Source organism: Schistocerca serialis, chromosome 5 (assembly GCF_023864345.2).
Source record: "Schistocerca serialis cubense isolate TAMUIC-IGC-003099 chromosome 5, iqSchSeri2.2, whole genome shotgun sequence".
NCBI classification, from domain to species: Eukaryota; Metazoa; Arthropoda; class Insecta; order Orthoptera; family Acrididae; genus Schistocerca; species Schistocerca serialis.
Genome location: NC_064642.1, coordinates 367,366,172 through 367,378,278, shown reverse-complemented (window position 1 = coordinate 367,378,278; position 12,107 = coordinate 367,366,172). Strand labels below are relative to the sequence as shown.

General features: G+C 39.9%; 1 protein-coding gene across 1 annotated transcript in view; it reads left to right on the top strand.

Annotated features, from left to right (window-relative positions):
- Positions 1 to 12,107, top strand: part of LOC126481398 (facilitated trehalose transporter Tret1-like) — an 82,815-nt gene that overhangs the window by 27,312 nt on the left and 43,396 nt on the right. Inside the window, exon 3 of the mRNA XM_050105127.1 lies at positions 7,813 to 8,022. Coding sequence (XP_049961084.1) covers positions 7,813 to 8,022 — 210 coding nt within the window. The remainder of the gene's footprint in view (positions 1 to 7,812; positions 8,023 to 12,107) is intronic.

Here is a 12,107-nt window from a genome sequence, read left to right as displayed (position 1 = left end):
ATGTGCGTGTGCGTTGTGTTACGACTTTGGGGTAACATGTGGCACTGTCTGTTCGAAAGACAAAACACTATTTCAGAACATGCTTTTGAGGAGGTTTTTGACTAAAGATTAAATGAAAACGTGAATATAAAACAACTAAGATAGAGTACCTCCAGTGCTCACATGTTACTTTCTCTGTTGTAACACATCACAAATACAAAGTTACATTTTGTAAATAAAAATGGTACCTGGAAATGACTAGGTGTAAAAAACAAACAGCGAAAACAGAAACATTTTTTCGACGTACAAAGAACATTTAACAAAATAAAACTATTATCGCAGAGTAAAGTTTTAAAGCGTTTTGGAGATCTTTGGTTAGGTTGATGAATACCTACGTCCTTTTCTGTCAGGTATACATATATCTTCTCTTTCGTACCCGTTTATATAATCAGGTGACATGTTACAAAACCTAAGTACAACAATTATGTTGCCAACAGAGGTAAAATTAAAAATAAATAACAATTCTGTCTGGGATTTAGAGACGGAAGGTAAAAGGAGAAAGATATTCCACAGGTGCCTAAAACTTTTAACAGACAACTTCTCGTCTTCTATTTTCGGTGGCTACCGCAGCGTGGTCATGGTGCGCATTATTCTCCGTGGCCCGCACCATTTCTCCAAGACGAAACACCGAAGTTCGGAATATAAATAGTCAGCAGACAACTCATGGTAATATTGCAATCATTGTACCACTTGAGGACGCACGGCGTCAGTCCGTGTCACTTTACATGCAGAGACAAAGACAAAGACTTCGAGAAAATGACAAAACCCCCCAAAAATTTTCGACTCTAAATTAAATGGTTTCAGCTACCGCGATCATCATTCGTCAGTTAGGTAGACGTTGAACTAACAACATTTTATCGAAATGATATGTTACACCATAACTTTTTGCTCCCTGTACTTTATTGCTGCTACGTTAAGAGTTTCCAGCGGTGTATTCCAGTCTGTCTTGACAAAAGTTTTTTTCTAAATCTACTGATACTATAAACATCTGTTTGTGTTTCTTTAACCTGACTTCTAAGAAGAGTCATACTGTCAGTACTGTCTCTCGTGTTCCTACATTTCTCCATACTGATGTTCACCAACTTCAGCTCCTACCAGCTTTTCCATTCTTCTATAAATAATTCGTGTCAGTATTTTGCAACCATAGGTTATTAGGCTGACAGTTCGGTAATATTCACACCTGTCAGGCCTCCATCATTTGAATTTGTATCGTCACATTCTTCGTTAAGTTTGAGGTTACTTCGCCCGTCTCATCATCTTGCACACCAGGTGGAATAGTGTTGTGGCTAATTCTCCCAAGAATCTCATTGGTTCTCAGGGAAAGTCGTCTAGTCTAGAGATCTTTTTTCGACTGCTCTGACATATTCTTCTCGCATTATCATGTCTCCCACCTCATCTTCAGCTACTTCGTCTTCCAATATTGTCCTGAAGTTTGGTTCCCTTTGCCAGACTCCGGGTGTACCGCGAGCACGATCTCTTCCTCGTCAGGTGCTCTGTGAGTGTGCAGATTAGATTGATGCTGAGTCTATCACTCCAGATCATACAGAATAATAGGCTACCTCATGAAGCTAATAGGCTATCTGAAAAATCAACTGCAGCGCACATCAGGAATCGTCATTTGATTAGTTCCTGAACACGACAGGTGCCTCGCCTGTTGCTTGTGACTGGAGGACCTAAGATTTCAGTTGAACAATTTAATGTTTGTTGAATTTTAGAGTCTAATCTGGTAAAATAATGTTTTTTCAAATAGTGTTCAAAATTACTCACGACACTAAAATATCGAGGTTATAAAACTATATTATGGAAAGGATAGATTGTTCCTCATCGTATAGCGGAGATGTTGAATCGCAGACAAGCACAGAAGAAGGACTACTAAGCACGTAAGCTTCGCCGAGAAGGCCTTCTTCTGAAACAGACAACATTCACACACACATCCGCGTAAACGCAGCTCAGTCTGGCCCCGGCAACCAGAGGCAGTAGTCATACCTATGTGAGCTGCGTTTGCGTGTATGTATGTGTGTGTATGTTGTCTGGCTGAAAGCTTACGTATTTGATAGCCCTTTTGTTGTGCTTGTCTGCAACTCAACATTTCCTGAATACGGTGAGTAATAATCTATCCTTTTTATAATATTGTCATTATTCCATCCTGGATTTTCCATTGTCTGAGGTTATAAAACAAATTGAGAATAAATTTACATAATTAAAATGGAACAATGATAAGAAAATTAATGATTGTTAGGGTCGTCACCTGCATGATGCTGGGCAATTACGACTGAGATGGTGCCCAGACACATAAAGGATACAAATTACGTTTTCAATCGTAACTGAAAAACTATATAATTCCATAAGAAGGGCTATGAACCCGAACAGAGCAAACAACGTATCGATGAATAAAGGAAGAACCAGAAAGAAACACCTGCAGGTGGGTGGCCTCCAATGAGCTAACACATCAAAGCAAAACTATGAGTGGTTCTGAACAAAATCCCTTTTAAAGCAAGAATTAGATTGCAAAAAAATGTGGCTACTAGTGCGTGAAGCGCATAGATTAAATTATGAAAACTAAAAACAGAAACCAGAAATTAACTGCTCTCACTGTCACGGTTTCTGATGTCGCGAGTGCGCATTGCAAATGCGGTCTCACGGTGACTGCTTTAGAGGTCGCTGCGGAGAAGTCGAGGTGCCTCTGCTAACGGTTGTAGTGCCGAGTAGATGTGACGTGATTGAGACTCACGCATCTGATCATGCTCCCAATTACCGGGGGCGGATGTAAGTCCCAAAGAAAAAACTTTAAAGAGTAGACAGAAGCCAGAGATAAAAAAAAACCGTACGGGCGAAGGGTCCAGAGCAGAATCACTAAGTTCGAATCAGACTATAAATGCCAGTCTCAGTTTTCATAGTCTGCCGTCAGATCTGGGACGGTACCGGGATCAGTCTTTTCTAGTCAATCCCAGAAAAGATTTTGCTCTTCCAATCAGAGATCCGTTCACTAGCTCCCACCATAAAGTTAAAGACGTATCCGCCAATGAGATACGTGTATATGGAAACGGAAAAAGAGTATCACCCCATCCCCATATCCAGACTTGTTTGTCGGAAATTCTGTTAGGCTTCGCACAGCGTTCCAACAGGAAGGGCCAAGTCTGTAAATTTACGAACGCACGAGTGGCTGCGTATTTTCCTCGAGAAAAAGTGTCTGATGATCGCACACAGCAATATAACGGGAAGCGGGCAGCTGAGGACTGCACCCGAAGTTTACTAACCAGCTCTCAACCTTTCTACCAGTGGTTTCCCGTTCTGCTATTGAGGACACCAGCCTTCCGTTCCGCCGCTCATTGTTCACGAAAGCTGAGCCAAGAGGGTAATGTCTGAAAGGCTAGCCTGACTCTCTGTGCGGTCTGCTAGCGTAGGAGCTGCCTTCTGAGTGACCCTCAGCTCTTCCAGAAAGTGCGAAACTGCCTTCTGTTTTCGCTCCAGCCAGATGCTTTTAAGGAACAAACTACTACTGGAATGAGATGTTAGATTAGGTACAGAGGGGTGGGTTACCTTCATACTACGCGCTATCCCCTCATGATGTCAGTCCGCAGTACAGGTGGAAAGACAAGTAACAACCGAATCGGAAAGTAAATGAAGCAAGAGAATCTCGTATGCAAATTCAGTATGCAAACAGGATAAAATGTGAGGAGGAAGGTCCGAAACAGGCCGCCGCCTCGACCTCTTATAGACCTTCTGTATATTTATTCCACTTTTCAGCTTTCCCTTCTTTGCTTAGTATGGCATTGCCATATGAACTCTTGACATTCATACAACTCCTTTTTTCCCAAAGGTCTCTAATTTTCCTATTACGTATGCATACTTGTACAGCTTTGTATCTGACCTCCACTTAGACATTTAACATGTTCTTTCAGTCTCATCTTTAGACGCCTGTGTTCCCCTTCGTCTGCTCTATTTGCTACATTCTTACGTGTTCTCTTTCCGTCAATTAGTTCAGTATCTCCACTGGCATTGGCAGCATATTATCAAAGATGAAAAGATAGCTTTTGGAAGACATATAAAACGAAAACGGACCAATTTTAAATTACGCTGTTTTCCAAACGGAACAACGCCTTTTTTTTTTTTTTTTTTTTTAGCAGCATTCAAAAAATTTAGGAAAGACGCATACAGGGATAAATTCACTTTTTGCCTTCAAATTTTTGCAAATTTGGCAATAAAAGTGTAAAACGTCATTCTATTACACCTCTAGTGTAATATTAACACACTACCGACTCTCAAATGGTGACACTGGATTGTGTTGTATGTTCTTGAAAGAGCTGTCTAATGTCATAATTAGTACACCATTACGCTAACAAATCTACGGATGTACAAGTATCAAGTTAGGTAATTAAGTTAACAGCACTATTGATGCTCGTTTGGGAATTATCTTTGCCAAAATCTTCGTTTAGATATTCTGAAATGTTTATGAAGTAATAGAGATGTCCACTTCTATCAATTAGCAGTTGACATCAATGTTATTGCATCCTTAAACCAGATGTAGCTTGCTGAAGCACACAAAGATTGGCCATAGCAAATGGAAATTCTTGTCCCATTAAGAGGGACGTTACCGTTGGCTCCTGACGGAAAATGATAGTTTCCATATCAGTTACCGTTGTTGGACTATCTCTCATGAACTAATTGGATATTTGACAGCGTTATTTAAGATAAATATCAGTACTAGCTCTCACGCAGCTCAGCATAATCAGCTGCTATCTCGTTAGCTGTACGTTTATCTGCCTAATATCTGACCTTCTAGATCCCTTTTTCGCAATTCATGGTTGTCGCCAATAATCTGCGTCGCTCTGTTATCTTTTGGATAGTTTTCAATCTTTTGCTCTAAATTACTGTGCGCAGATCAATTAAACGATGAAGATCACTATCTGTCAATCACATACCTAACGTTGTAGAGATATTTCATTGCTTTCCATACATTAATTCCTTCGGTGTATTATGTCAAAATAAATATAAGTATAGAGGATGTAGTTTGTCAGCTAATGTCTAAGGAACTAAAATGTGAATACGGTAGTTTCTTGTGACAGTTTGGATGTCTTTCCACTGTTTCTCCTAATAGTTAAATTTTGTTATTAGAATAAATGTCACGCCATTTTTTTTCTGAAAATGTGTAGAGTTAAAATAAGACGACACATGAATTGGTGGATAACAAAGATTGCTTCAGGAAACAGTGGCGCTAATTATTTAGTATTAGCAAATACCATACGTTGTGTTAAGTTCCTCCTTGTGAACTCCAATACTGGACAGTTCTGTCCTGTATGAAGATATGGTGCTCTCATAATGAAGACTGATACGCATCTGAACGAGACCAAGAGAATTATAACAACCGTTGAAAAGTTAGTTACTACACATCTTTTTCCTATGTTACAAAATATTCCACCCGCTGGAATGCAGAGAGAAAGGCACAAGTTTTCAAATAAGTGAAAAGCCAATGAAATATAAAACTTCACTTTACAGGATGCTGTGAAATGAAGTGATACGCACAAGTCAACGCAGTTTACGATTAATTGATTCTGAAAGTACACCATTTTAGTAGAAAATTGAATTAAAATTTCACAACAATAATTATTAATCATTTAATATCCACTGCTGCGTACAGGACTCATCCAGACTTGTCACAGCGCTAAGGTGTTTCAACTATGCGCAACAACGTTGCTACCTCAATTTTCTGAGGTCATCTCTGAATCTTCCATTACGTGGTAGACTCGGACTTTTCTTGTCCTTTGGAAGACAACATAGAATTGCCACGGTCAGATCACCATCCCCTCGCCAAGGTACATGTTATTCACACACATAAAGGGAAATTAAAAAGAAAAAACTGGCCAGGTGCGATTAGAACTCGCTCTCTGCGGGTTCCGCAAAACTTAATTACGTATTTCATACATAGACGGTTCATCCATCCCGAGAGTGGAGAATTTTTGCCTGTTACCGACAGTGACGCTGGCAAGACAACGGTTTCGGGAATTCCAAGACTTTCGAGAATGTTTTAATTTTAACTTTGAAGTCGGACAACAAATAACAATTTGTTTTTCATGCGATATAATTAAAAATTAACAATCTTCTGATTCCCCCCCCCCTTTATTTTCACTGTGAAATCTTGCTTCTTATCAAATTTCCTAATTTTATGTCAATACGTTTAAATGAGTGGATTTGCGAATATCAAGATATGTGACATAAAAGGCAGTATATTTTGATTGCATTGACTTGGAACCTTAACTGTTTTACGCCACCAAGAGACCATAGCATTTGACATAAATTTCACTTTGACATGTCAGCTGTTCACGAGGAAAAGGCATTTTAACAGATGGACAGTCAGAGAGACAGTCGGTTAATAATTTTTTTTTCGTGTGATATTACTTAAAAAATTATTTTCGATTTTTTCCTTTACTTGTACTGTGAATCTTTGCTTCTCGCCAAATTTCATGAATATAGGTCAGCGGGAAGTACGCTTTAGATTAGAACGAGGGAATTTTCGAGTATCAAAGAAAGAGATACGAATGGCTGTATCTTTTGATTGCACTGGCTTACAAGCTTCAATTCTTTACACCCCAAAGGGATCGTAGACCTCAATGTGTTTTTCAAATGCCATTTTCTCACCTTCCAGTTTTTGAGAACTTAGATACACTTGTCTCAGGCGCTGAAAGGAATAAGGCTTTGAAATTTTCTAGGTTGCGTTATGCAGTCATGGCACAACTTTTTATAAAGGCTTGAAGCCCCTACCCTTTATTAGTACATATCACTGGTATTTATAACGATAATTTTTTAAGCTTTTCGTCATTCAGAACTGAAAGTTCCAAAAAAGTTGTTTTCAAATATATATTACAAAGAGTATGTAAACGATAATGCCTCATTTTACTCAAAATTTTTCTGAGACCCCATTTAAAATGATATAATTCCGAACTTTTACACAGCTATTAAGAATTATTGGCATGTTTATAAACAAGAGTGCAGGGACTTATAAAGAGAAAATGGCACACCGCTGCACTCACTTAAAAAGAAACTCCTGTCTTGAGTAGGTACAGATTACAGATCAACTACTGGAGGGATATTGCTTTGGTTCTTTGAGGGTAATAACAAAGTCCATATATTTCAAAAAACACGAAGAATTGTTTAGTGGGGAATCTAGAAATATACTACATCCCCCTAGATATCACTCCCATACAGATTACGAAGAAAAGATTAGAGGCGTTTAAGCCAATAGAACGCGAAAAAGCCATAATAATTGGTACAGTTTGAAGTGTGACGCACTTCACGTTGATTTTCAGAGTATCGCTATATATGCACATGTAAGTGGCTTGTTCCGTGGAACTGTGAAAATTACCCAACTTTGGGAGGTGGTCATTGTCAAGCAGAAAGACTACACTGAAGAACTGTAAAGAGGTAATGTCAGGAAATAAATATAGAAATAAATGAAAGATTACTTGCATTATTTATGAAATGGTCTTCGTACTTACAGTTTATGATTTCTCGTGGCTGAAAGCCTACACATAGAATATATTTCCAGTTTAAGACCGCACTTCAAGACTGCAAGCCTTCTGCTTACAATCCACCTTCAGAGCAACTGACTTTGTCACTTTAATCATTTCCGTTTTTCACAAACGAAAGCTTAATTTGATTCTGTGTCGAAGAGGACACCAAACTAATACAGATGCAGACTCATTCTGCAGCGCTATCTCGACGAAATGGATTCTGGCGTGTGGTCTTTTCATGTTATTTGTGTGTGATTTTGTGCAGGTGATGCAGAACCTGGGCACTCTGGTGGTGTTCTGCGTAGCACCGTACGTGCACTTCCGCACATTGGCCGGCATCATGATGGCCTTCCCCGTTCTGTTGGTGGCCACCCTCTCGTGGATGCCGGAGTCCCCCACCTACCTGTTGCTCAGAGGGCGTTATAAGGAAGCCCAGCAGTCCCTCAAGCGTTTGCGAGGCACCAGAGTCTTCGAGGTACGTCACATCTCGCTTATCGGGTCACACATGCACACTTTAAAAAATTTTGGTGTTGGAGAGACGTACTGAGTAATCATGTAAGCTACTCGTTCTCACCTAATTAAGAAAGTAACGGCTGAGAGCATGCTGCTCCAAAATAATGGATATTTTGCACATACAAACAAAATGACTGGATATTTATCTTTTGGATCTGCACCTCTCGTCCTTTCTTTCCGCATTTTTAGTTAAATTATAGGAATATATAAAGGTTTTCTTTAAATTACCACTACCAGTCACAAAGTTTGTCAACTATTGTATTACTTATTTATTTAGCGACATGTTTCGAGGTAAACCTCATCTTCAGGCTATATCGCATTACAAAAACAACTTTAAAATAAGGCCATACTGATGTTACATAGTCATTTCGTAAATGCTGGTGTCATCCTGTGAAAGAAGAGAAAACTTAGTAAGGGATGATGTCACTTTGTAAGCTGGACTGATGTTTGCACGAAAATGTTTTGTAACGGTCACCGTTATCTCCATGTTACGGCTACATTTCGGTACTCCTACTGATATGTATCTGAGGGGGTTCAAATGGCTCTGAGCACTATGGGACTCAACTTCTGAGGTCATCAGTCCCGTAGAACTTAGAACTACTTAAACCTAACTAACCTAAGAACATCACACACATACATGCTCGAGGCAGGATTTGAGCCTGCGACCGTGGCGTTCGCGCGGTTCCAGACTGTAGCGCCTAGAACCGCTCGGCCACCACGGCTGGCTCCAATCTGAGGGGGACCCCTGAGATATGTGAGCTGGCTTTTGTAACTAATGTACCTTCTCAATAATATTAAAGTCCTAGAGATTCAGAAGTTAATTTTCTATCAACAACTTTGATTTTGTTTCTTATTATCTGTCGCGCAAGATAAGCGCTATTGTTTTGTACTTCGCAATCTGAGACAGGAATGTTCAAAAAAATGGTTCAAATGGCTCTGAGAACTATGCGACTTAACTTCTGAGGTCATCAGTCGCCTAGAACTTAGAACTAATTAAACCTAACTAACCTAAGGACATCACACTCATCCATGCCCGAGGCAGGATTCGAATCTGCGACCGTAGCGGTCGTTCGGCTCCAGACTGTAGCGCCTAGAACCACACAGCCACTCCGGCCGGCCAGGAATGTTCGTTGAACCACCCTGTATTGGCTTTAACCGTGCCAGAGTGATTGTCAGTGATGTTCAATGGCGGACCTCTCATCCATTAACTCAAACGTTTGCTCATGTCAAATAAACATGGTGGGAAAATTGGACTCCTACTGAACTATCAGTACTGACGAGTTCTCGTTCTTAAAATCATCCAAAAGTTTATTTTATAACTCTTTTATCTAACTACTTGCTGTTTATTACTGACTTCACTTCACGCGACGCGTAGTCCCCTTGCCCAAATATGATTCACTATAATATCGCAGGATGTAACAATTTCATGTATTCATTTTATTAGTACTAACATTAACTATGGTCTCTCCTTTTTTTATACTGAAATAAAAGAATACGTAGGGTAGGTTATGACTGCCCTAGCATCCTAAGATTTTAACTACTTTCAACAGCCGCACAAACCGAATCATTTACACTCATGCACCAGTTACATACATTTCTGGACAATAAAATTATGGTTATGCGATTAGAAACTGCTCAGTTGACTGTATGGGAGGAGGAGATTAGTGTTTAACGTCCAGTCGGCAACGAGGCTATTAGAGACGGAGCGCAAGCTCGGGTTAGGGAAGGACGGGAAAGGAAATCGGCCGTGCCCTTCCAAAGGAACCATCCCGGCATTTGCCTGAAAGGATTTAGGCAAATCACGGAAAACCTAAATCAGGATGGCCGGAGACGAGATTGAACCGTCGTCCTCCCGAATGCGAGTCCAATGTGCTAACCACTGCGCCACCTCGCTCGGTAGTTGACTATATAATGGCCTCCTACAGGCGTATGGGCAATAACAATGACAAAACTACATTAAACAATTATATTGCTTAAAATATATGCACATGCCAGTTCCTAGCTTTTAAATTAAATCTGCAATAACGTTTCACGGTTATCGTCGTGCAATTCCAGCCATGAATGGTATTTTCCTTGCCGCCATGCCAGTGCTAATGCGGTACACACCAGGCCGAGACATCAGCGCTAATACTGATCACCAGAAAAAAGTGATTACCACTGAACAAAACATCACAGGCAAAACGAAAGAATTCTTGGATTAATATATTTAATATATAGCAATATTTGTAGTAACTTAAAATCAACAAACGCACTTAAATATTTCAATTATCTCTAACATCATGTCCTGAAACCAATTTCTGAAACCTGAAGAAAGAAGTGGATCATGACATGAACAAAGGACCTAAGTACCGCCCCGGTCTTAACTACTGGAGTAACACCCCATCATATTAAAATGTCCGTCCTGCAATTAACACAAAATATTACCTGCAGAGCCGGCCAGAGTGGCCGAGCGGTTCTAGGTGCTACAGTTTGGGACCGCGCGACCGCTACGGTCGCGGGTTCGAATCCTGCCTCGGGCATGGATGTGTGTGATGTCCTTAGGTTAGTTAAATTTAAGTAGTTCTAAGTTCTAGGTGACTGATGACCTCAGAAGTTAAGTCCCATAGTGCTCAGAGCCATTTGAACCATTACCTGCAGAAAGAAATGTTTTATTAGTATTGCATCTTAAATATTCCACAAGCTTACCATGTTGGAGATGGCTTATTATTTCATAGTACTAAACAGAGTACACCTGTTCCGTCTAACCACCAGTGCCTCCTCTCCAGCAGTCCTCGGTCCGTAGTTACGCTAACCGCCAGTTCCTTCCACTTCCCAGACAGAGGAGGGGAGGTCTACCTAACCAGGTTGGCCAACTGCGGCTGATGGAACCTCCCCGCCCACGTCTTTGGTTTCTTTTAGCAAGCTGCAGACTATCGACCTAGTAAGCTTCCAACTTCATTTGTAATATCTTTACCAGACTCATCTCACTAGCATAAAGCTCACTCACACAACCCCAAACATACAAAAATTTAAACAAAATTTAATTACTGAATGAGGGCACAGCAATGAATATCTTAGGAAGTGCGCACATACATAAGAATAATAAATGAAACACAAACGTTCACCTCTTCCTTCAGTGCTTAGTGTAGTGCCAAGTGTACTTCAGATCGCACTGTCAATATGACTCGATACCAAATGGATGTTACATTACTTTAAATAGTTGAAACGGAACATGCAGATCCTTTCCATATCAGCTCGAGGCGGTTTCACGAACCATGTCGTTCGATTCCGCCGACATCCTTTCTTTCTGGAATATTGAATAATGCATTTCCTAAGTTGTAGTTTAACGTATGGAAGCCACTAACTAATCCTTCTTCGTCTTGACTGAGATATTTAACCTAAGGTTTTTTTTTATCTCGTCTTTCAGACCGCTGACGTCCAGTATTGGAGTGTTTAGTTGGCAAGCGCCACGTCCGAGAAAGGTTGTTTGCTTCACATGTCTGAAGGTTCTACAGGGTGATTCACGAAGATGTGCAAATATTTTAATATGTTATTCTACAAGATAAACTAAAGAAAAAAGTTCATGTAAACGTAGGTCCGCATATGTTTCGTTAGGGAGTTAGGCTAATAAAAGATTTTGCCTGAAAGTCAGCATCATCGCTATTATGAAGCCATCACAAAACCGTACGCGCTTGAAGTAAATGGGGATTTCTATTTATTTCGTTCTTATTGATCTGGTGAATCTAATAAAACATGTCCCAGACGTGTATCTGCAGTAGTTATCCAGAACATTCAGAGAAGCAAAGAAGTAATTTGGTAAAATTTTTAATTTATTAACTATTTGGCCCAATTTGTTTTTTAAATTCCAGACAATTGCACAAAGTTTTCAACAGAAGTTATAGAGAATTTAATTTTGGAAAAATGATAGTAATTACATTAACTGAAACTGTATGAATGTGACAGATAATATGCTTTTATTAATACCATAGCTCACGTGAATTCATGTGAAACCGAAGAAAACATAGCTCAGTGTTAAGGAAGTTGTATAGTGTGCATACAGTTTCAGAA